The 25,798-nt window shown below is 36.6% G+C and overlaps 1 protein-coding gene across 5 annotated transcripts in view; it reads right to left on the bottom strand.

The window, feature by feature from the left end:
* LOC117421008 (centromere-associated protein E) overlaps window positions 1-25,798 on the bottom strand; it is a 76,364-nt gene that overhangs the window by 26,516 nt on the left and 24,050 nt on the right. For 3 of the 5 annotated variants that reach the window (XM_059029649.1, XM_059029643.1, XM_059029650.1), the window contains exons 18-38: window positions 23,212-23,379; window positions 19,569-19,643; window positions 17,214-17,261; window positions 16,129-16,260; window positions 15,867-16,044; window positions 15,562-15,716; window positions 14,884-14,997; window positions 14,224-14,511; window positions 13,857-14,006; window positions 13,377-13,637; window positions 10,363-10,518; window positions 8,537-8,764; window positions 5,451-5,615; window positions 5,073-5,294; window positions 4,415-4,546; window positions 4,230-4,319; window positions 2,139-2,363; window positions 1,688-1,894; window positions 854-973; window positions 526-732; window positions 90-185 (exon numbers count right to left, since the gene is read on the bottom strand). In XM_059029649.1, coding sequence (XP_058885632.1) covers window positions 90-185; window positions 526-732; window positions 854-973; window positions 1,688-1,894; window positions 2,139-2,363; window positions 4,230-4,319; window positions 4,415-4,546; window positions 5,073-5,294; window positions 5,451-5,615; window positions 8,537-8,764; window positions 10,363-10,518; window positions 13,377-13,637; window positions 13,857-14,006; window positions 14,224-14,511; window positions 14,884-14,997; window positions 15,562-15,716; window positions 15,867-16,044; window positions 16,129-16,260; window positions 17,214-17,261; window positions 19,569-19,643; window positions 23,212-23,379 — 3,417 coding nt within the window. The remainder of the gene's footprint in view (window positions 1-89; window positions 186-525; window positions 733-853; window positions 974-1,687; window positions 1,895-2,138; window positions 2,364-4,229; window positions 4,320-4,414; window positions 4,547-5,072; window positions 5,295-5,450; window positions 5,616-8,536; window positions 8,765-10,362; window positions 10,519-13,376; window positions 13,638-13,856; window positions 14,007-14,223; window positions 14,512-14,883; window positions 14,998-15,561; window positions 15,717-15,866; window positions 16,045-16,128; window positions 16,261-17,213; window positions 17,262-19,568; window positions 19,644-23,211; window positions 23,380-25,798) is intronic. The other 2 variants (XM_059029647.1, XM_059029651.1) reach the window with 2 other exon arrangements.

Here is a 25,798-nt window from a genome sequence, read left to right as displayed (position 1 = left end):
AACAACAACAACAACAACAACAACAGGAATGCTGTCCTACTAGATATACATGTTTAGGTAGGATAAAAATAACCAGAATCCAAAGTTACTTTTTCTAGTAGTTCAGATTCTCTCACTGCAATCTGGTTCTTCAGGTCAATGATCAATTGCTGCTGTTGTCTCAGTTTTTCTTGGGTCTCTATGTTCTAAATATAAAAACACACACACACACACACACACACCACGATTAATAATGCAATAACACTTTATTTTTATAAATGAATACTCATCGGTCTGTGGAGCATTCAAAGTTGAACTTTGTGATTTTTGACCTTCTGAAGCTTGCAATACTTGGATACATTTTCAGCCACCTCAAATAGATATGCACATACTGTACGTATAGATGAGCAGGCACCTCCATCCCAATACTCAAACATGTGCTAAAGAATGCCCTTACCAAATTAAAATCACCATTGGATAAGCAGTCCTAGAGATATATCACATATCCTCTTCAGTGCAGGAAAGCTTTAGATTTTCCACACTCACCATCTCAATGTTCTCCTGCATGTCGTCCTTCATTTGGTTCTTTTCAGCTCTGACACCCTCCAGTATTTCCTGAAGCTCATTTCTCTCCTTAGTGAGAGATGAAATGTGTTCCTGCAAATCTCCAAGTTCAGCAGCACCTCTCCTTTCAGCTAGAAGATGGTCCCGTTCACTGGTTACCAGCTTCAGTTCATAAGTCACCTGGTTTACCTAATAAGACAAAAAGTCAACTGATTAACAAAACAACAATGTAAAATTCCTATAAGACTTCAGGACTTGTATTTGATCATCCCAGTTTAAGAATAACAAGATATCCTGAATGCAACCTTACTTTTTCTTGTAGTTCAGATTCTGTCTGTGCAGTCTGGGTCTGCAGGTCATTGACCAGCTGATGCTGCTGACTCAGCTCTTCCAGGGCAGATCTTAGTTCGTCTTGATTCTTAGAAGCCTGCTTGAATATTTTTTAATAGTGACAAACATAATTCTGTTAATTACTTTCAGCACATATTAAGGGTAAAAGGAAACACAGAACACATCTTTAGATAATTCATGAAATACCAATTTGAAAACCTTAAACAGCTTGTAAATTGCTTGATTGTAATACTCTTTTAGACTTAAGCTGGTATAGGATGTGGCTGCACATATTTTTTACAAGTAATCCTTTCAGATCTCCACTGGCTACCTGTCAAACAATCCAACGATTTTAACTGCCTCTCAGGCAAGATACTCTACTGACCGTTAGCTGGTAGTATCGAGTTGAATAATTTAGGTCTGAAGATTTGTGTGATGACTTTTTGTTTGCTATACTACCATAACAGGACCGTACACTTTCAGTTTAGACCCTTGGTTTACGGCCTCCATGTCAGGATGAGAAGAAAACGGATTCCAAGTTAATTGCCATTAATTGGTAATCAATTGTAACTGAAGGAAGAACAACTTTTTTTTTTTTTTTTTTTTTTTTTCAAAAATCACCACATTAAATGTATGGCTTTATTTAATACCTGCCGATAAAAACTTCTTCGGCAATAACGAGTAGGAGTATCAGCACACCCTAAACAGAATGTCTTGTTACAGTTTGCCAGTTACAAAAATATTAATTTCTTTATGAAAGGTGGTCTGAGAAATATGATAACTCTTCACTGACTGGCAATTCGAATCCTCTCACCAGCTCTATGTTTTGATTATTTTCAGCTCTGACACTCTCCAGTATTTCCTGAAGCTCATCTCTCTCCTTAGTGAGAGATGAAATCTGTTCCAGCAGCTCTTCCAGGTGAAGTTCAGCCTCTGATCGCTGAGCTCCCTCTCTCTTCTCAGCTAGATGATGATTCCCTTCTCTGGTGATCAGTGTAAGCTCCTCAGTCAGCTGGTTAACCTGAAAAGATCATGAATAATTAGTTACTAAAATTTCAGGACTAAATATATGTGGCATTTCCAAAATTAGCAGTTCAGATTCTTAAATCACTGGCCAGTTACTGACTCACTGAATGGGGACAATGAAAATATATTTTCTTTGATATTTTGGTCTTTCAAAAGATGCTATGTAGATAGTTATTGTGAATACAGTACTGGCCAGATTAAAGAAGATATTCTGTCACACTTCATAATGCTTGACTAACCATGTCAACTCTCTCCTGCAAATCAGCCTTCAGCTGGCTCTTTTCAGCTCTGACACTCTCCAGTATTTCCTGAAGCTCATCTCTCTCTTTAGTAAGAGAAGAAATATGTTCATGCAGCTCTCCCAGTTGAAGTTCAGTCTCTAGTCCTTGATCATTGTCTCTCCTCTTAGCCAGATGATAATGTTCACTAGTTACCAACTTCAGCTCCTCCATCACCTGGTTAGTCTGAAAAGATTTCATATTGAACTAAGATAATATATTTCTGTACGACTTGTACAGCGGGTTTCCTAAGTATACAAAACATTAGGTAAGGGATAAACGACGTGTTGAAATCAGTACAAATTATTCAGTTTCAAATGCCGTCAGGTACAAAAACTGTGGATTATTTTCTTATCGATTCAGAGTTGTTTAATGGCACTTAAAACATTTCTTCCTAATTGATACTTGTTCGATAACAAGATTCAATCGATTGTTAATTTGTAAATGGATTTGGTTTTTGCTCTTATTACGCTTAGTTCAAACTGTTAATGTTTGTCTCTCACATTGTGTGAATGTTGTCATGAGTTCCTAGGAGTTTGAAATCCCACTTACAGACAAAAAAGTGTGTGTTGTAAGCAAAGATAGTAGCAAGGATTAGGCTTTAGATGTAGAACATGAAAGTGTCTTTAGAAAAATAAAAATGCAAAAAACAAAAGGATTGTGATCCGGGAACAGAGAGTAAAGTTATTGATCGTTTTTTCAAACTTAAAAACAGATGAAGACCTAAATATCATTGCCAGCGATCGATTTTTCGAGAAGTACTCAGGTCAAAATGTAAGCAAGCTGTAAGCTTGTTTGAACAATGGTTAAAGTCAAATCTAACATCTGTGCAATTGATGAAGATTTACTAAAGGAAATTGCTGTTCCTGAACCTGTCCAGAAGATATGTGAAAATAAATTAGAAGGCCGCGTTTGTGGAAATTAAATTGTGGTAGAATACGGAGTAAATGTAGAAGGGAGATACAAACGACCCCAGGTAGTATGCAGTCTTTACCCTGGAATGTGAGATAGGCATTAAAACATGTGGGTGGAAGAATGAAAAACTACACCTCCCAAAATACCATAGGTTGCAAGAACACTGATTGACTGGCATTCAGTTAAGCTCATACACCTGTTTGTAATTTTAACAAGCCAGACAGGTATAAAAGGACAGGTTTCAAAGACAACAGCCGTCTGTGTGAAGGTAAGGACCCAGAATATGGTGTATGTTAAAACAGAAGTATATTAAAGACAGAAGTGATTACTCGCACCTGTTTTTCTCCCTTTTTGTGAACTACGGTATTGCTTGGCATATCGAAGAATATGGGGGTCTGATCAGCATTTCCAATCTGTCCAATCTGGTACTGTTTGTTAGAACTGAGCCTAACGGGGGCTCCGGAGTGGCGCATCCAGTAAAGGCGCTCCACGTGGAGTGCAGGATACTCTCTATAGTCAGGACGTCGCGAGTTCGAGTCCACGCTATTTCACAGCCGACCATGGACGGGAGCTTCCAGGGAGCGGCGCACAATTGGCCGAGCGTCACCCGGGGGGAGGGAGGGTTAGGTCAGCCAGGGTGTCCTCAGCTCACCGCGCACCAGTAACAACTGTAGTCTGGCCGGGCGCCTGCGGGCTTGCCTGTAAGCTGCCCGAGAGCTGCGTTGTCCTCTGACGCTGTAGCTCTTGGGTGGCTGCAGGGTGAGTCCGCAGTGTGAAAAAAAAGCAGTCGGCTGACGGCACATGCTTCGGAGGACAGTGTGTGTTCGTCTTCGTCCTCCCGAGTCAGCGCAGGGGTGGTAGCAGTGAGCTGAGCTTAAAAAATAATTGGCCATTCTAAACTGGGAGAAAATAATAAAAATAATTGGCAACCACTAAATTTTCTTTTCACGGCAACTGTGACACGGTGCTGTTTGTGTACTCGGGTAGTCACGTCTTTTGTTGACAATCGTAATACACGCAACACTATACTAGAATTTGAGACGCAGGCCATTTTTGAGAAGAAAAAATTGGCTTAACAAATGCTTCTTAAATTCAAAGGAATACGGTATATAGCAGATGCCAAGTAAAAACACAAACCAGCTCAATGTTCGCAGATTGTCTCCTCTCAGTCAGAAGATGATCCCGTTCAATGGTTACCAGTTTCAGTTCCTCAGTCATCTGGTTAATCTGAAAATGATGTTAAACAAAACTGTTACATTTTTTCTTACAATAGTGCAGGGTGTTAATGAAGTAAAGAGTATTTTCAATAAACTCCAACTTACTTTTTCTTGTAGTTCTTTTATTCCATTCAAGTTCTCTTCACCACTTACTAGATATTCTCTCACTGCAATCTGTTTTTTGAGGTCAGTAATCTTTTGTTGCTGTTGTCTCAACTCTTCTTGAGTGTCAATAGCCTACATAAAATTAAGATTTTAAAATTAACATAAGAGAAAAAGTAATCTGTATATTGGGTAGTGTGTAAAAGTGTGGTTCTTTTACTGGTCATTAACAGCATTACAGTCAAACCAGCTCATAGAAGTCTAAAATGTGCTTGTTTCCATTGATAAATGTATATAATACAATTACAAATACATTTTTTCAAGTTTAGTATATCACACTTGCATCTGGCCTTTCCTTTTACACGGTTTAAAATGCATTTTTCAGTTTCAGCATCTACAAAATCACAACATACAGTTCTGATAACATTTTGCCAGTACTTCTGGGCACCCCTTTGGTACTTCAAGATTAAACTGAATTAAGCAGGAACTAAAGAACGACTGCCTTTATTAATGCATCCAGATTTATTTTTCTTAGAACAGTAACTCTGTGTACTGTACCACAAACCTGAATGCTAAACCAATGTCCAACCTTCGGCCCATACCCTGTACAGCACAATGTAGCAATCCTTGGAAAAGCCCAGTTCCTGCGTTTGACACTCACCATCTCAATGTTCTCCTGTAGGTCAGCCTGGAGTTGGTTCTTTTCAGCTCTGACACTCTCCAGTATTTCCTGAAGCTCATCTCTCTCCTTAGTGAGAGATGAAATCTGTTCCTGCAGCTCTTCCAGGTGAAGTTCAGCCTTTGATCGCTGAGCTATATTTGATACCACAGCTCTCTCATCAATGAGGTGGTCCCTCAGTAGTGCCTCAGTTAACTGAAGAACCTGGGGGAAGGGGGGGTTATTTATAGTTTAAGCATATAATTAAAAATAAATGTTCTATTATTCTTAGTGTTTTACTGCCACCCAGAAACAAATTATTTTGCATTACTTATATTCCTTTTATCTCAAATAATTTATGTGAGTGGCATTCATACTCACTTTGTCATCCAAATCCACAGCTTCTTTGATTTCAGTTACTTTTTCTTCAATGTTTGATAGCTGGAGTTCTTTCTTTGCAATCTGGCTCCTCAGTTCATTAACTAGTCTATGCTGCTGCTCAAGCTCCTGCTGGGAATCTATCAGTTGTTCCTGAATGCCAAAGGACTGGAGAAAAAACAAAACAAAAACAAATAATTAGGACTTGAATTTCAGTGCTTATTTGTCAGATGTCCTAAAGATTTATTCTGGACCAACTTGGGTTCTTAATTTAAATCCATACATTTTGCAATACATTTGAGGTTTTGGCACTTACAGCCATAACTGTTTGGCAGCACACTACAATAAAGAGCTTAACCCTGAGCTCCGTACTAAAGCTGGGGATCAGCTAGTCCCTGACTTTGTTCCCCATCTTCTTTAGTTGCAATTGATACTAAAATGAGTTCACAGCTGGGGATGATCCTGAGATAGTACCGTATTAGCTAGTCTGTAATATAGTACGCAGCTCCTTACTAAATCTACAAGTTTATTGCAATTGACCCAATATGTCTTAGGCATGATTCGCACTGGACTAAAAAAACTGGCGTCCTCAGAGTAGGTCAAAAGCAGAGGATATCTATTAACCACCCAGACGTGGGTTCATTTTTATCAAGAAAAGGTCGGTAAATGCGATGTTGTGTCTAGATTTGTAAACAGTCAACCAGGAGTAAATAACTAAATTTGGTACATTGTACCTTCCTTTCCAAAGGCCATGTCATCCTATGAGTGATACAGATTTCCATACATACCTTCAAATGCACCGTTCAAAGCATCCATTTTTTAAGTCGGCAAATATGTTTTCGCCCGATCACCAGTTTGGTTATGCCTAATCATTGCGTTTTACTAAACTGGAGAATATCAGGACAGATCGTACCAATTTTAATATTATATTGTATTATGATTTATTGTAAAGGATGGTATTGCTTTGAGGTGAATACCCCAAAAATGCTTATATCAAATCTAACATAACTGTGACATGGTCGATTCACACGGGAGTAAAAAGACACAGGATGCCGGAGTTTGAAATTTTGCAGAAGGTCCTGATGTCCTATATATAAAAAAAAAAAAAAAAAAATCTGGAAGAAATGGATGGTTTGCACAGGACTAAATTTCACTGATATTTAAAGAACATGTTACAAAAAGCCTGTCAGATGGATTATACTGACTAGTACTAAAAAGTCTGCTAACTATTCTTTTTAACTTCAGGTACTGAATCTCTTTGCATAGAAATGTAATTGACCCCTGTATCTCATTCTCTTCAGTGATGAAATGGTAACTTAATATTCTTTTTTAAAATATGTTTTATTAAAAAAACGTATTATAAAATCCACCTATTTTTACACAAAATGTACTATTATAATTACTGCAGGGACAAACACAGGACTTTCATGTTCGGATACTCGCTCAGTTTAAATATTTGTTCAGATATTAATTTGGTTTTCAAAAAGTAATAAAAGCCATTACATTGCTTAGACAGCAGGTAGAGACAGCATAGCAGCAGGGGGAGGGGGGCGTGGCCCCTGAGTGTGTGCCTTTATTTTACAGCAAGATGTTACAATATGTAACACATTACAGTAAAAAAATATCCTAGGAGTAAAGAAAACATTGTGCAGGCCTTACTTTACCCCAGTGAATGAACAACAAAACAAAGATTCAAGTTAAACGTTGTTTTGTTTATTCCCGAAATAAATAGTACATAAAGCTGACACCGCATTTTATTAATGTTTTACTTTTTTTTTTCATTCCTTGCCATTTCTTCACAGTAAAACAGTGACCATAGTTATGTTTTCATAAAGTAATAACATGAGGTAGTACCTTTTTGTAGCTGAAGAAGCAAATAAAAACTGAAATATAAAACTTTAACCCTTAGCAGTCCATTTATTCAGTGCGTGTCAGGCATGTCAGGTCCAATTTATTTTCACACGCGCAGTTTATTTTAGACATGCTGTTTAAAAGTATTTTTTTTCACAGTGAAACAGGTTTAAAAGGCACTGCATATCAACAGGACGCTCAGTACTGCATCTCCAGCCCTGCCCCCTCACCGTTTTAGTTCTTGTTTATTACATTCCACATAACAAAAAATTATAATATAAATATATAATCTATATAAAAATCACTACACAACATTTCCAGCAAGTTGGGTACGGTTTAAGCGAGGCATTTGAGAATGACGTGCTTGCCTTTTTTCTGTCCCGTAAGATTCAGACTCGCACACGCGCATAATCTGGTTTGTCTACTTTTTGCTGTCAAACTTTTAAATAGAGGCTTGAGCTGCTGTTTTTTTTTTTTTTTTTTTAATATGTATTAAATCTCACATATCACACAGAGCTCTTTATCATTTACCATTTTTTAAACTGTCGAGAAACTTCTGGTGAGGCGGTAAATAAGTGCAAGGTATTTTTGTCATTTCTAGCAAATACAAACATTTGATTTTTGTAACCGAATACAAGTAAAAAAAAAAATAATTGTTTGAATATTTGTCCCCGCATTAATTATAAATTATACACAAATATAGAATGAAGACACAGAAGAAAACAGTTAAAATAGAGGTTTAAAATGATAGCTGAAATAGGAGTACAAGAATGCAGCTCTCCTCTTACTCTGCTGGCCCCATCCTACTCATTGCCATTATCCATACATGACATAGAATTTATCATTTTAACCCTGAGGTCTGTACTAAAGTTGTGGATCGGCCGATCCTGAATTTTTGTTCCCTGTATTTTTTTTCTTGCAATTGGTACCGATAGTACAGAGCTGGGGATGATCTGCAGATAGTACTGTACTGTACTAGCTAGTACTCAATTTAGTACAGAACTAAGGACGACATTCTCAAGTTCATTTAAATTGAACCAGTATTACCTCCACCAACTCAGTCAGGCAAAGTTTAAATACAGCTGATCAAAAGAATAACTTGTTACCAGTTCAAAATCTCTTAAGTTTATTGATGGTTCAGTGAAAAAGCGGTTTCATTCTTCTAATGTGGTCTGTTTAAACCCACAGAAATATAAATCAAACACAGCACCAACGGAGGTGCATTAAATGTGGCTCACCGATTCAATATTCTCCTGCATGTCAGCCTTCAATTGGTTCTTTTCAGTTCTGACACCTTCCAGTATCTCCTCAAGCTCATCTCTTTCCTTAACAAGAGATGATATCTGTTCCTGCAACGCTCTCAGCTGAAGGTCAGTCTTTGAACTTAGTGAAGTGTCTCTCCTCTCAGCCAGAAGAATATCTCGTTCACTGGTTACCAACTTCAACTCCTCAGTAACCTGGTTTACCTGAAAAGGTCAAATAAAATCATAATCATCAACTGTGAAAACAGTACTTCTTAAAGTACTACCTTTTTTTTTTTTTTTTTTTTAAAGAGAATTACTACGCTGAAAATTATATATATATATATATATATATATATATATCTATCTATCTATCTATACATATACACTGAGTGTACAAAGCATTAGGAACACCTGCTCTTTCCATGAAATCGACTGACGAGGTGAATCCAGGTGAAAGCTATGATCCCTTATTGATGGAACCTGTTAAATCCACTTCAAATCAGTGTAGATGAAGGGGAGACAGGTTAAAGAAGGATTTTTAAGCCTTGACACAATTGAGACATGGATTGTGTATGTGTGCCATTCAGAGGGTAAATGGGCAGGACAAAAGATTTACAGTAAGTGCCTTTGAATGGGGTATGATAGTAGGCGCCAGGCGCGCCGGTTTGAGTGTGTCAAGAACTGCAACACTGCTGGGTTTTTCATGCTCAACAGTTTCCCGTGTGTATCAAGGATGGTCCACCACCCAAAGGACATCCAGCCAACGGCAGGCCAGTGGTCGAAAATGACTCATTGATGAAAGAGGCCAAAGGAGGCTGACACGAATTGTGCAGAGCAACAGTTAGTCAACTGACAGTCCAGTACAACATTGGTGCCGAAAGACCCAGAAAAGAATGCACAACTCGTCGTACCTTGACACAAATGGGGTATGGCAGCCGACGACCTAACAGAGTTCCACTTCTTTCAGCAAAACACAAGAAACTTCAGTTGTAGTGGGCTAAGGAACGAAAACACTCGACACTGGAGGATTGGAAAAACATTGGCTGGTCTGATGAATCCCGGTTCCTGCTGTTTCACGCTGATGGGAGGACTAGGGTATGGAGAAAACCACGAGTACAGTACATGCATCCATCATGCCGCATGTCAACATTGCAGGCTGGTGGTGGTGGTGTGATGGTGTGGGGTATGTTTTCATGGCACACATGATAAAAGTGGAGCAACGTTTGAATGCCACAGGATATCTGAACATCATTGCCAATCAAGTGCATCCCTTAATGGCAGCAGTGTATCCATCTGCTAATGGATTTTTTTAGCAGGATAATGCCCCATGCCACAAGGCTAGGATTGTCCAGGAATGGTTCCATGAACATGACAGTGAATTCAGCTTACTGCAGTGGCCTGCCCAGTCACCAGATCTCAATCCAATTGAGCATCTGTGGGATGAGATGGAACGAGCTATTCGGAGCAGAGATCCACTACCAGCCAACCTGACAACTGTGGGAAGCATTGGAGTCAACATGGGCCAGCATCCCTGTGGAACGCTTTCGACACCTTGTAGAGTCCATGTCCAGACGAATTGAGGCTGTTCTGAGGGCAAAAGGGGGTGCAACTCAATATTAGGAAGGTGTCCCTAATGTTTTGTACAGTTTCCTTCTCCGCAATCTGTTTCTTCAGGTCACTGATCAGCTCCATTTGCTGGCCAAGTTCTTCAGAAAACTGAATATCCTGTTGCAAACAGTGAAACTATTACATTTAAAATTCTAAGACTAGATATGGTACCCATTACGACCCCCCTCCCCCACAAAAACACATTACATTACCTCCTTTTGCAGTTCTTCAGGAGTCTCTCCCATATTTTTTTTATCGGTTGTTAAATCCTGATCTTTCTGTACAAGTTGGTTCTCCAAGTGCATGACCAGCTGTTGATGCCGTTTGAGCTCTTCTTTAGCAAGTCTTAGTTCTTGAGTTAGTGCTGCCTAGATAGTTAAGAGTAAAAAAGTCACTAAAAATAGTCTGTTTAACCCCCAGCTGCATTATGTCAAAACAAAACATTTAATTCTACCATTTCAGGGGTGTGCAATTTCTGAAAAAAACGTGTTAAACAAAATGCTAGAAAAATCTACTTGTCCTTCTTAAATACGTGCCCCCTCCCCGTCGTACAAAACACACACAAATATAACTTGCAGGATTTTGGTTTTATTGAACAGTGAACAATCAATCAATTACTGATCAACAGAGGCAGATCTTGTAGCTTGACGGGTTCACTAAATTCATCATGATACACAAAAGGTTCCCTGTGACCCAACCTCACGTCAACAAGTTTATAACATACTTTAAGGAAATGTTTTTTCAGTGCAGTTTGGAACACATTTGCTAGTAAATTTAAAGTAACATACTAAGAGTACAACTATAACAAGCAATACTTGTGAGTTATTCAAATACAAAATAGCTTCTGCCTGCTGTCTCTCTAAGCTGAATTCAACTTCTGATGTACAGGTGTTTTAGTTTGTTGAATCACATATATGAAATCATTGCCAACTATTACTGCTGATTTGTGCAATTCTGATTTTTCTTGACGTTCTTTTTGTAACTGCTAAACCCCAGATTTATAAAAGGATCTGTATAACCTGTCACGTTTCTGATTTTTTACAGTTTTTCTACCAAAATGCATGCAATATTTACAGTAGGTGCCATCAAATTCTGCAGACACAAAATATGTTTTTTATTTTGTTGATTTCTATTATATATTTATTTTACTTAATAGTAATATACTTAAGCATTTAATTTCTAGTAACTTTTTTTTAAATATAGCATTTAAATCTAAAAAGATATGTACATATATGGTAAATAGCAAACTAGGTAGCAACACTAAAATTGAAAGAAAAAAAACAAACATTTTGCCAGGGAAAGTTTGTCTTGAAATGCTTCTAAACAGTAAACTTATTTTATTTTTTTTTTTTAAAACATATTCCCAACAAGTACATGCTTGACCACGAAGTGTTATAAATTACACAACACGTTTTTTTCTAATCCACTAATACCTTTGCGACAATCGTGTATTATTTATTTTTTTGTAACTTTACTAGATTGCTGCATTTATATGTCAGGTTCATGTATTAAGACAGCAGTATAACTTATTTGTTTATTTCCAAAAAACATAAATAATACCTTAAGTTTAACACTAGAATGACCAAGGCGTAAAATGACTGTTTTTGGAATTTAAATTTAAATTGCTGTGCGTGTGTTTAAGATAAGGAGCTGTGCTTTCCTGACTTTCCTATATATATGCACTAATTCACCTGACAAAGAAAGAATCGTGTAGCTGCAAAAATTAGCGAGATAAAATACTGTCATACCTATTCCGAACAGGAGCGGTCAGATTGACCGATACATATTATAACAATTAAATGTTGCAATATTATTTGCGTTTATCAGTCGGGACTTGCAGCCGTACTGAAGTTTGATTATATCAGTCTGCATTCCTCAAGTGAGTGGTCTGTTGACATTTCTGTTGTTTCAAAGAGCCTCTGATAGCCCATCAATCAGCCTTGACAGCTCACAGCGCCAGGCTGTCTGTCTGCATTGGTTACTATAAGTCACACATGTTGCCCCAATACACATTGCAAATGGATCACTGAAGAAGCAGGACAGAAACGAGTGTTTGGAATTACTGCAAATTTAACAAGATTCTGATGCAGCAAAGACAGACAATACAGTAAGTGCACTGCATATTTTGAAAAGCTCAGTATCTGTGTGATTTGAGCCAGCACTTAGACTTTGTAAACGATTGTAAATGAAGCCCATTCTGTTCAAATGTTTATTTATTCATGTCATTTTGATTATAGTATGTCTGTATATAAAAACGCATAGCTTTGGTTGCGTTATGTAGGCAATACAAACCCATTTATTTAAAAATAAAAAATGTTGATACTTATTTACATCGTTTCAGTTGTACAGTTTTGTATGCACATTATATAAACTGTATAGATACAAATGTATTTTCAAATATTTGTTTATTTAATTTTTTACCATTTTTTGAGGATGTGCGTTATGTAATATGTCTGTATATAAAACACATTTCTGTTCAAATGTCTGTTTTATTTACAATGCTTCGGTTGTGTAGATGCTTTAAATGACGATCCTGAATAAAACTACGACTTACATTCAACTGTTTGTCCTTTCATTATAATATTTATGTTGTTTTTTTATACGCCGGCCAAATTGACCGATCCTGTTTGTTCTAGGTATGTCTATAAAAATGTGGTCGTTCTAGTGTTAAAAGATTAGCCTGTGTCTTGACAGAGGCGCTCACTCTCAGGAAGTCATTTCTGGGTTTCTTTGTAACCAACATAAGATCAGCTTCTTCCACAGCTAGCCAATCAGAAGTAATAGGGGTGGGACATAAATACTTTTCAAAATGTTTGTGTATGTTCTAGAATTCAGTTTTCAGAAACTTGCGTGACTCTCTACATATATCCCCGGAGTGTCTTTCTAGCAACAGAACGAATATAAGGAAAAATAAAAAAATAAAACACCTTATCCTACGGGCAAAACAAATTTTGTTGTCCCAGGTGTCGGGAGATACGAATTGCACACCCCTGCATTTAATTTAATTGTATTCAAATTACACTAAACAAAGCCCCAAAGTACAGCCCATACGCCAATGGTGACCCAAAGTGCACACAAAACCATCTCCACGTAAAAACTACATACTTACTGGCACGTCTAATTAGTCCATCGTGGATAATTTATAAAAAACTTAATAAAAAAAAAAAGTACACATTTCAAACTTAAAGTCAGCAAATCAGGACTTAAACTGAATCAACACACTCACCGTTTCAGTGTTCACCTGCAAGACCTCCAGTTTTTGAAGCAGCTCATCTCTTGCTTGTGTTGTTTCTGCCATCTCCTCCTGTAGATGCTGCAGTCTGCATGTCTGCTCCACAGCATCCCTCTCCATGCCTTCCAGTCGAGATGTACTGCTGCTCAATTCCTTCTGCAGACGCTGTACCTCCACAGCAAACCTGTCCTGGCTTTGCAGCAGCTCCTCTTTCTCAGCAAATAGGTTGCTATAGTCTGAAGTATCTACAGAAACCTAAGAATACAAGATAAAATGTCAGCTTGTCTCAGACTTTACATTTTCAAGCTCACCTGTTTATCAAAAAGACTAGTAGAATTGTTTTTATTTATATGCAACATGTTCTAAATAGCTTATTTTACAAACGCTATTTTAAAACAACAAAAACAACAACAATCTCTGTTTAAATATTGAGGCTTACTGCACACAAGTATGGGTAAAGTTTTGTTTTCATACCTCCACACATTCTGACAATTTTATCTCTACCAGTCTTTCTTCCATGCTGGCCAACTGAGCTTCTTTTTCTTCAATCTGATTCTTCAGGCCACCAACCAATTGCTGAGTCTGGTTCAACTCTTCCCGAGTGTTGCATAGATCAGTCATAGCCTAAAAAAAAAAAAAAAACGTTTCACCACTGTTAAGGGTCATGATGGGTGCACATTTCCTATAAATAATTTAAATGAATTAATAATATGCCTATTTTTCTAAAGTATATATTTAGCAGAAACATTTTTTTCTAGTACCAATGCACCTTTTCATTATCTACTAATCCTTTAGCAAACAATTGCACATATTCGGATTATGTTGGATTTTAAAAACAAACCTTTTCAAGATCTTGTTGAACATTAGTCAATGCATCTCGCTCAGACCGCACAGTCTCCAGAACTTGCTGGAGGCAATCTTTTTCTTGATTAAGAGCTTCCATTTCTTTATTGAGCTGCTGCAGTTTGTTACCCTGCTCTGCTGCCTCCAGCTCCATTCTCTCCAATTGGGACATGTTGGTTCTCTGCCCCTCCAGCTCTATCTGGCTCTCAGTCAAAGCTTCTCTCTCAGACTGGAGGGCACTCACTTCCACATGTTTCTGTTGTAGTTCATCTGACATTGTAGTTAACTTGAAAGAAATATTGAGATTTTAATTACTGGTTTGTTTTAAAGAAATGCCAATATAATTATAACATGTCATTTTCAGAATGTGATTTTTAAGCTTCAGATAAGCCTAGAATAAAAACTCACAAGAAACATGCAAGCAATACTAAAGGTAGTCAAGAATTAGAGCCAACAACTAACATGTATTTTCAGCTCCTGTAGCTCATTTATGAGCTGTTCTTTGTCTGCTATTAGGCTCAGATTCAGCCTTGATTTGTTCACAGTTTTGAGTTGATTGCAATAACTGCTGCACTTCACTGAGCTGTTGGGTTAAGTCCACCACCTTCTTCTCTGCATCGTTTAGCTTGGATATGGTTTCTGACAGTTTCTCACTTGCCTGCTTAGCAGCCTCAGTCAACTCCTGGATCCTACTGTCCCTTTCAGCTATTGTGAAGGTCAGGTCTTCTCTTTCAGATGTCACAATGCACAACTCATTAGACAAATCACAGACCTAACAATAGGCAGTGTTGAAAGAAATAACATTAATGGAATTGCATTTTAGGCATCTGCTATAATGTACTGATACTTAAAGCATTCTCTGGTCCAATTTGGTGCCTCCCCCTACTAAGGTTTACTGCTTAGTGGTGAACATTTTCTTCCCCCCCCAAAAGCAGTAAAATATGACAGTGCATACTGTAAAAGGATCTTTAAAGGGTACATAAAGGACTTTTTTATTTTATTGTGTTACATATTCCCATATGTTGCTACAACTGTTTACGTAAGGTGTGTGTATTTTATTTTTTTTACATTTTGCCCACTTTTTTAAAACTTTTTAATTGCATTCCCTGCCTTAAGATGGCTTCCCATGTACCCGCATGGACCTCTCAGAACTACATTTCCCATCATACTCCTGCTCACTGGTAAATCTATCTCAGTTACATATGTGAGCAGGAGGATGATGGGAAATGTAGTTCTGGAGAGGTCCATGCAGGTACATGGGAAGCCATCTTGAGGCAGGGAATGCAATTAAGCCGTTTAAGCACCCCTGCTTACACAGTGGATCCACATTTCTCACCTGCTTCATCAGTCTGCCAACTTTTTCAGGTAGATGCTTGAGTGCTGATGAAGCATCAACCTCCTCCTTTAAAGCAGTTTTATCTGCCAGTGTTTGTTTCAATTCCTGCTTTAGAGATGCAACCATTCTTTCTAGCTCAATACGTTCAATCAGATCTGGAAAGCAAAATAAAGACTTCACTAAACACATTCTATGTTATTACAGTTCAGTTAGACTACTCAGCATTTTTTTTAGTGAGAGGCTATATTAATTTAAGTGATTTGTGAGTTAAGGCCTCATATCCTGTATAAAACTGGAAGGTATACCTTTGGGAACCTTGCCATCCAGAAGTGTAGTTAGTTTAGTGTTTTCATTAAAGGCCTGCTGCAGTTCCTTCTGCAGATCAGTTTGCATGTTCTTATAGCGTAACTTTTCAGCCTCCAGCTGACTGCGCAGTGTCAGCACATCCTTTTCCATCTGTTGATACTTCACTGTCATTTCATCCTGTCAAAGACACATAATAGAACAGTTGAGTTCATACCCAGTCACACCGTCATGTAAAAAATAAAAAGTAGAAAACTACTATACCATTTTTTCCTTCATCTCTAGATTTTCACTTCTAAGGATTGCAGATTCTTTCTTGGTGTCACGAGTGACAATCTCTGCATCTCCAAGCGAATGCCTTAGTTGATGAATCTGCTCCACCAAATCTTTATCGACCTTTAATAAACATTCCAGAATCAAAAGTAAGAAATTATGAATTCCTAGAACAGACACAACCGCAAAAACTAACTGCTGCCAATGTTTCATATAATTGATTTCAAGGTGTCAACACTGTTATTTTGCCTGTCAAATGGTTAATATATAACCTTCAAATACGGTATTCCTTTGAATTTGAGGACGTACTTTAAACATTTTTTTTCTTCTCAAAAATGGCTTCTTAGAGTACAGTATAGTGATGCATGTATTAAATAAAAAAAAAAAACGGCAACAAAAGATGCGACTACCCGAGTACACAAACCGCAACATGACTTACTGCCGAGAAAAGACGAACCAAAATGTTACTGCCCGATCTCGAATCATCCACGACATACAGGCAGCCCTTTTCAAAGCATCATTAGCTTTCCGAGGAATTAGAAGAAATGTTTTTTACAACTTCAGCATTTCTAATAAACACTACCAGCTTGGCCTTCAGAAATGCTGATCAGACCCCCGTATTTTTCGACATGCCAAGCAATACCACAGTTCACAAATTTGGAGAAAAGCAGGTGTGAGTAATCACGACTGGAACTGAGAAGCAGCACATAATTGTAATACTCTGTGTAATAGCAGACAGCCGCAAACTGCCTCCATATGTCTAACTGATATTGTATCTTTCTAAATGTATATTTGAGGTTTTATTTTTTTTCCTCAAATTGAGGGTGGGAAATGTGGGCTGCATCTTAAATTCAAAGGAATACAGTAATTGACAAAATGTTAAAGTCTGTACATATAAAATTATAATTATTCAATTGCTCTATACAGTTTAAAATGGGACTCTGTGGTGCATATGATACTTAAACTCACATGTTCACATGGTATTTAAAATACCTTATTTAAAATGGTCTAAATAGCATGTAATCCACCATTGTTTTGAGAAATAGAATAGACCCCTAGTCTGCTTGTTGCCTTACCGATGTCTGTAGGTCTGCAATCAACTGTTTACCCTGAGAAAGTTCATCCTGAAAAAAAATGAATAAATAAACGATGCAGGCATTCTGGAAACTAGGGTTGGGGCAATATTGAAAATATCTGAAATGATAAATTGTAGGATTAAAAAAAAAAGAAAGAAAATTAATAAAATAAAATAAAATAAATTGCAAGTATCATGGTGTTTGATCATTTAGATTCTGCTGGTTATACAAATATAAAATACAGTAGTCCCTCAATAAACCGAGGACAGGTTAGGATAATTAAGTGTCCGGTTTAAAAAAAAAAAAAAATGCATGCACATTTATACCACTTAATTAAAATATATTACCCTTTTCGCTAAAATACAATTTCTGTAATGTGTTCTTTACACACATTACATTAAGAATGACTGTACAGGTATACATATCGTTCCGCATTTTCAGTTTTTATCTTAATTTTCCTGGGAGTTTAACAGATATTAAAATGGAGACTTTAAAAAAAAAAAAAAAAAAAAAAAAAAAGGTAAAAATGTATTTTTAATTGAAACATCGGTAAATAAAATTCTCAGTATACACACTTTACTTGTGGAATATAATGTGTAGCAGTTCTGGTTTCTGATTAACTTTAGTGTCCCTGGAAAATTTTGCTATGTATGATGAAGCAGAATCTGTGCAAGTCGAGGCCACATTTTCCCCAAGTCAGCTGGTACTTTGCGAACGTTTGGGCAATCGCTGTGCTGACGGGCTAGTATCTGCTGAAGGTATGACCGTGACATCAGCACAAAACAAAATATTTACAAGTGTCAGCGTTTGGCAGCGTTTTAGCTGATGTGATAGATACTGGTCGCATGAAGTCCCCACACCCCACTGCAAAGCAGAGCTCTGACAAACTCATTAATATTCTGCGCCGTCTTTAATAAAAGCGTGTGTAGAAACCACAGAAATGGATTGCATGTCTCTCAGTTCACTTTCATGTTTTAGTTTAATATGTTCTTTTATTCTGTCAGCGCAAACATGTACCTCAATGCAGCAGTATTTGCAACGCAATGCATCCTCTGCCTTATCTGGCCCACTTCTGCTATTTGGCTTTTGAATATTGTTAAACTGATTTACGTTCTCACCCCATTCCTCATCCACTCAAAATATTACATTTTCATGTATTTCAGTTTAGTTTTTGATCAAGCTTGTTACTACACCCAGCATGTGCCACAATAAATTGGACTTTGATTGACCATTGGCCAACAGAATCAGGTAAGAATGTGTTTGTGAAGCAACAGAGAATCAATCACGTGCGACGTTTGAACATTTTGATCCTCTGACATCAAAAAGTACCTGCTGTATCCTAGGTCAGTGTAGGGTTGCTTATTACAGTGTTGGAGTCAAAATAAAACAGCATTTTAATCCAAATAGAGTATTTCCTAGAAAATAGTACGGGGAAAATAATGAACAGTAGACAAAACAAACAAAAAAAAAAGGTTAAAAAAACTAGTAAAAACTGAGATTCAGTTTTAAAAAAAAAAAAATTCTGTAATTTTTCTGTAAAATTCAGAATAAACTTGAATGCAGAACACTATGTATACAAATAGTAAAAAAATCTAATAAATGCGCATGGTTTCACTTTAGCCTATAGGCTACTGTAAATAACAGTAACACACAAAATAAATCATACCTTCTCTATACACTTTACTGTAGATTTCGGAATAAAATACTTTAGGTTGACACTAAAGGAATTTAGCACACTTTTACCTAACTACTTAATAGTACACAAAACAAAATAGTTCATTTTGCTGCATTAACAAGCTATGATACCATACAGTACCTTACATATACTGCACACTAACAAATAAGTCAACATAGAATAGCATAGCAACAGAATGCTGACAATTTGGCAGGAATTGGGGCAAATACACTACAAGACGTACTAATTAAATATTACTAGAACAGATGGAATACTTGGAATTACTTGTGGAATAATTAAACAAAAAATATCATAAGAAATTGTCATAATGAATACAGTATTGTACATTTCTGATAACTCGGTAATTCTTTTTATAATGCAAATTTTTTTATCGCGACTTCTATTCAATACAATATTACCGAGTTATCATAAATCGTCCCAACCCTACTGGAAACTCTACCGAAAGTTAATTATAGGGAGTGATACAGCAAACACATAGGAATTCATGAGAGTTCACTGCAGGTGATCTATAATACAAGTTTGACCATTTCAAATGCAAGGGGTATAAATGGTCAGTAACTGAAACTCAATACCAGTTAATGTAATTGCTTAAGTGTCTTAAGAATATATATATATCAATTCTCTGTGCAGCAGATTTAAAGTCAACAGCCCAACCTCACCTTCAGGTCTTGGATGCATGCTTCAGCGTTTTCAGCGCCTTTCTTTAAGCTGGTGATTTCATGCATTAGGTCAGCCTGCAGGGGCAATTAAACAGGCAAAAAGCACAGGAGAAGTTAGGAAGCAGCCACAGATTAAAAGCGCTCGGTTCAACAGCAAAAGGACAGGGTTGATTATGTCTGGAGTTAGACTTAAACTGAAAAACCATACCTTTAAAAGACCTATTTGATATGGGCATGAAATAGCAGCATTATCCAAGCAATAGGTTTCAACAATACATTTAGTTTACCTTTATATCCCAATAATTGTAATTATATACTGTATATATATATAAAGTTTGAGAAAAAGAAACTGCTGTGTACCAAAATGATCAATAAGAAAAAAGAAAACAAGAAAAGGATATTTCAGGTACTTAAAAAGGTAGAATAATTGATTACAAATCAATTATCAGGACGTTTCGGACTACAAGTCCTTCATCGGCTGAATACAAAAAAACAGTGCTTTAAGAAGTTGATAAAAAACAAACAAGTAGTCTTTTAAACAAAATTCCAGAATGATGATGATGATGATGATGATGATCTCAGAATAGAATGTTCATTCCAAATGGCTCCAAAGTTTCTAGTTTGAAAATAAGTTCACATTCCTTTTGTTTCCTGACAGCATTAGTTCCATAGCATTGAACCATCCCACAAATTGTGGTGTCTTCTATAGTGTGGTCATTTCTGTTAAAATGTCTGGTGACAGGAAAGGTAGAGGTGTTAATTCGTATACTTCTCAGATGTTCCATGAAGCGATCAGCCAAGCATCGTTTTGTTTCTCCAATATATAGCTTGTTACATTTGATGCAGCCAATGCAATATACTATTCCTTTACTAATGCAAGTAAAAGTATCATGGATAGTAAATGAGGATTTTGCTCCCTTAACTACTGTGTTGCTGTGAATGTATTTACAAGTTGCACAGCGTTACCTATTGCATGGAAACGTACCCTTAAGATTGGGTCGAATGTTACTGTTGACCAGATGCCCTCTTAGATTTTTGTCTCTTCTGTAAGACATTAGAGGAGGCTTATTGAAAATAGGAGCTGTAGAAGGACCATCTTGAAGAATGCTAAAATTTCTTTGTATGATGTGTTGTACTTTTTTGGTCATAGGATGATATGTATGAACAAGGGGAATACGATTGTTGGTATTCTGTGTTTTGGTTTTGTACAAGGCATCCTTTCTGTTTATTGTCAATACTCTTAACTGAGCTTCTCTAAGTATAGTGTCTGGAAAACCACAGTTTTTGAAAAATGCACACGTCATTTGTTTTATTAAAAAAAATCACTATCATCACTGCAGATGCGTCTCAGTCTTAGTAATTGGGAGTATGGAATGGAGTTGCGACAAGCTTTGGGATGTGAGGAGTCATGTCTTAGATATAAATGAGAGTCTGTTTCTTTGTAGAAGATTGTAGTATTGATGGTACAATTAGAAACCGTGATGGTAATGTCTAATAAAGATATTTGTTTAGAAATGGTTCAATGCTATGGAACTAATGCTGTCAGGAAACAAACTAGGCACTTTGGAGCCATTTGGAATGAACATTCTATTCTGAGGTTATCATCATCATCATCATCATCATCATCATCATCATTCTGGAATTTTGTTTAAAAGACTACTTGTTTGTTTTTTATCAACTTCTTAAAGCACTGTTTTTTTGTATTCAGCCGATGAAGGACTTGTAGTCCGAAACGTCCTTATAATTGATTTGTAATCAATATTCTACCTTTTTAAGTACCTGAAATATCCTTTTCTTTTTTCTTTATTTATATATATATATATATATATATATATATGTCGGAGCAAGTGGAAAAGCTTGGCGGCGTTTTTAACATTGTTATCGGTGAGAGAGTGATCTTTCCAGGACCTTTCAATTAAAATATAATGTGGTATTTTGATGTACTACAAACTATAGCCGACTATTACTTGATATAAATTATCATGTTATGCATGAAGGTAATAATTGGCTTTCTGTGGTGATGTACTTTTTTCTTTCAAATAGCATATATCTATAATAGTTTGTGATTTATTTTAAATTGCAAATATATATCCTGCCCACTATCAGTTTTGTTACAGGATTCATTAGTTTATCTCTAATGTAATCACAGTTTTACATATAGAGTGCCCCTGTTCTCAGGCTACATCCCAACTTCTGGGCCATTTTGGTTTTCAGGTAACGTCCCAAATTCTGGGCCGCTCTGCTGTTCCGATTTCAGCCCAGTTTTTGGGATGTTCTGTTCTTACAGATGACAGCCCAGTTTCTAGGTATTTTTAAACAGCTGGACTACGCAAATACATTGTAAAATACAAATTATTACATCTAGTGAGAGATTACAGACATTGTTGTGCGAAGTACAAGTAATGTGTAAAAATGTGCCCCTCAACCATTAACTGTATAGTCCTTCCCACTTGGAAACATTTACACTGGCCTGAAAGAGTTAACTGCAAGAGTGACAGAATGACACAAGTTAATTGTATCAACCTGTATGACCTATATAATGCAATGTAGTTTCTTCGTTTAAAAAAACAAAAAAAAAAAAACAAAAAAAAAACACATTTACATTTGATTTACATTCCTTCTTAAAAAAAATAAAATAATAATAATTCTGGGGAGAGTCAACTTTGATTCATGTACTATAGGTTACTCTTAAATGAATTCACGATTCAGTACTGGTGTACATTTCTATGGTAAACTGAGCATGACCTAGAAACTGGGCTGTCATCTGTAAGAGCAGAACATCCGAATTCAATCCAGTTTTTGTGAACAGCAGAGCAGCCCAGAATTTTAGACGTTATCTGAAAACCAAAGCGGCCCAGAAGTTGGGACGTAGCCTGAGAAGAGAGGCACTCTATACGTAAAACTGTGATTAGAGATAAACTAATGAATCCTGTAACAAAACTGTAATAGTGGGCAGGATATATAATTGCAATTAAAATAAATCACGCAAACAATTATAGATATATGCTATTTGAAAGAATAAAGTACATCACCACAGAAAGCCAATTCTTACATTTGTGCATAACATGATCATTTAAATAAAGTAATAGTCGGCCATAGTTTGTTATATTAGTACAGCAAAATACCACATTATATTTTAATTGAAAAGGTTCTGGAAAGAAGATATCTCTCACTGACCACAATGCTAAAAATGTAACAGTACCATCATCCAAGTAACGACACCCTTGTTTAATCAGTACGAATAAGACAAAATACAAATCTTGTATTGCATTAATTTATAATAGATTATAACTACCTTGCGTACTTCTCCTGTTTAAACTAGTGAAACATGTGCTTTATATTATACACACACACACACTGCACCGTCAAACTATAACTTACATACATAGCTAACTAATGTCACCGTTTAATAAAACAAACCCTGTGTGTGTGTGTTTTAATCTTGGTTGATATCCCTTATTCTGTTATTACTTCTTAGTTAATTTCTTCAAATTTGTACAGCGTATACAAATGCAGTGTAAAGGCAGGGTGGGAGCATACATATTAATGAACAAACAAGTTAGTGTAACACGTTGCATAAAATTAGATGGAATTATTTTCCTGTAACTCATTGACGCCCATCTATTATCCTATATATATTTACCTCATGTTCACGCCTAATTTCTTTCTCCAGGGCCTCAAATTCCTCAATTTCATTCTTCTCCTTAAGTTTAAATTGCAATTCTTTTTTTTCATTTCTTAATCCTTCATTTTCCAGTGTCATGTTATCACAAGCATCACGGAGCACATCCATCTCTGAAAGCAATTTCTCCTGTGTAGACAAAGGAATTTAAGATTACCATTTAGCAAAGAATACTTATGCAAATAAAAGAAAAGCACCCCTACAGCCACACCATAAAATACAGTTTTACTAGGCAAAGGTAAATAAGAATTGGACAGCTATCCAAAATATAGTATAGACTTCATCAGCTCAGATCCCAGTCAGTACAATGTCTCATAAGCTCACAGAATACATACATGTTAAGGAGCACAAACAGGGTTCGACATTAACCATGGTTCGGTGGCCGGTAGAGATCAGTTTGGCCGGCAGTTAGGAAGCACCACAGGCCCAACTAGGCCGGTAACATTTTTTAACTGTATAATGTATATAGTATAGTGCACATGGCTTCTGTTTCATGAACCCAGGAAACGAGCCAGTGTTACAAAAAGCTGAACCGATAATTGAACTTGCCCAAACTTTCCCGCCACACATCATATTTGTACAGTCAGAATCTGAGACTATGTAGTACTGAAGTGCTGTTGGTAAGACTCGTTCCTTCGACATGACAATTTGTTTATTTATTTCTTTTTTTTACAACTGAGCAACCAAAAGTAAAGCGTTGAAAAATAAACGACAACAAAAAAAGAAAAAACACTGACGAATAATTTAGAGTGGGGTGAAAGAAACGCTTCATGATGACAGTGAAACAAATGTCATTTTCCCAGACTTGTAGATAAAACAGCTTTTTTTGTTGGGAATTCAACACTTAGTTTACATCATATGCAGTCTCGCAGTAATAGTTCACTAGATAGCATGCATTTGTCTGCAGCGACAAAAAAGGCGCCAATGGATACCCAGATACGGCGCATGGAAGCTGAACAACGGGATCGAATTGTCAAACTTTTTGATTTTGGGATACTGTGTGTTCAGGACAGAAATGCCATTCACAATCTTAACAGGATTCGTTGTCAGCAGTAAGATTAACGCAGACTTGGGAGAGGCTACACAAGTGACAATGCTTGGAGAAGGATTATTTTTATTATGATTATTGTTTTAATAGTGTTCATTATTAGGATAAGTATAAATCAGTTAACAGTTTAGCGTCGCTGTTACCATATGGTAATAGATCGGTTGCGGGTTTTGTTGTGAGTATCATTTGTACGCATAGCCGACATTTTCAAATCCAATACAGTATTTTCATTTTCTGACAAGCACGCCAAATGTGTGCATGTTAAATGGCTGAAATAATACAACAACGTACATTAAAAGGCTTCGCTTGGCTACTTTTCGGTTCGGTTACCGTACAAACTGAAATTAAAAAACATCATTATATATAGGGCTGTCTATCGCAGTTAACTTATGCGATTAACTTGTTACTTTTTTTGGAGATTTTTCTTTTTTTCTTTTTTTTTTTTTTAAAACATGCCTTAAATCGCATTTCTGTGTCTTGAGCCTTTCGGCACACCGTACTTCAATCTTGGCCATGGCAACATTGGATTGAGTGTCTGAGTGCAGCGACATGAAGCTATTAGAGATGCTCTGCTATCTTTATTATTGTAACCTGAACCTGACGGTATACTTATTTTGTATCACATTTTTGTTTCATCATCTTATTTTGTAGGCCTATCTCTTTATACCAAATATAACATCCTCATTAGCGCTGTACTTGACTGCTTCTGCTTAATAAAGAATTGGAATATTGAGTAGTATTGTTGATTCCCAAGAAATAAATCATGAAAATTCCACACCACATATTATTTTTAGAGTGAGTTAAACAATGTTCGTGTTGTGCATTGTATCAAGCTGCCTCATCATATCCTCTTCCCTTATGGATATTAACACCCGAGTCTCTTCATCGCTCCAACAGACATAAGTGGAGGATGGACACGGGTTTTGCTCAGACATAAGTTAACTAGGAGAAATTGCATTGGGGTATAGTTATACACATTTAAACATAGTACTTCACAATAAATACGTTTCGATAGTTGTTTGGAAAGCTATTTGCAAGTGTATTCTTAAGTACTGTACAGCAGCTGTAACCACCTGAATTCACAAGCCCAAGTCGTAGTTTATTACACATTTTTAGTAATAGTTTTAAACAGAAACTTGGTAAATACAATCTGTATTATACTTTACAAACACATTTAGATATGTGTATGATTAGCATTATGCAAAGTTCTAGGGAAGACTGAGAAACAAGTGGGGTTATCTGCAACATAAATCTGATAAATGAAATACTGAAATCAAAACATATTTCCCTGCAGCCATCTTTGGACCATGGTAACTTACGTATTCCCACGTGACACTTATAGCAGCTTTAGGAAAAGACTTGAACAAGCTAATTAACATTTTCACAAGAAACTCGTGTTTACATGTGTAAGTGGGTGTTGACTTCACGAGCATTTCCTGGAATCTCACAAGAAATTGAGACATTCATGGCAAAATAATGAGACCGTTTTTTGGGATATTA

This window comes from Acipenser ruthenus, chromosome 1, assembly GCF_902713425.1.
Source record: "Acipenser ruthenus chromosome 1, fAciRut3.2 maternal haplotype, whole genome shotgun sequence".
NCBI lineage: Eukaryota > Metazoa > Chordata > Actinopteri > Acipenseriformes > Acipenseridae > Acipenser > Acipenser ruthenus.
The sequence above is the reverse complement of the archived record's forward strand: the minus strand, read 5'-3'. Positions and strand labels throughout refer to the sequence as shown.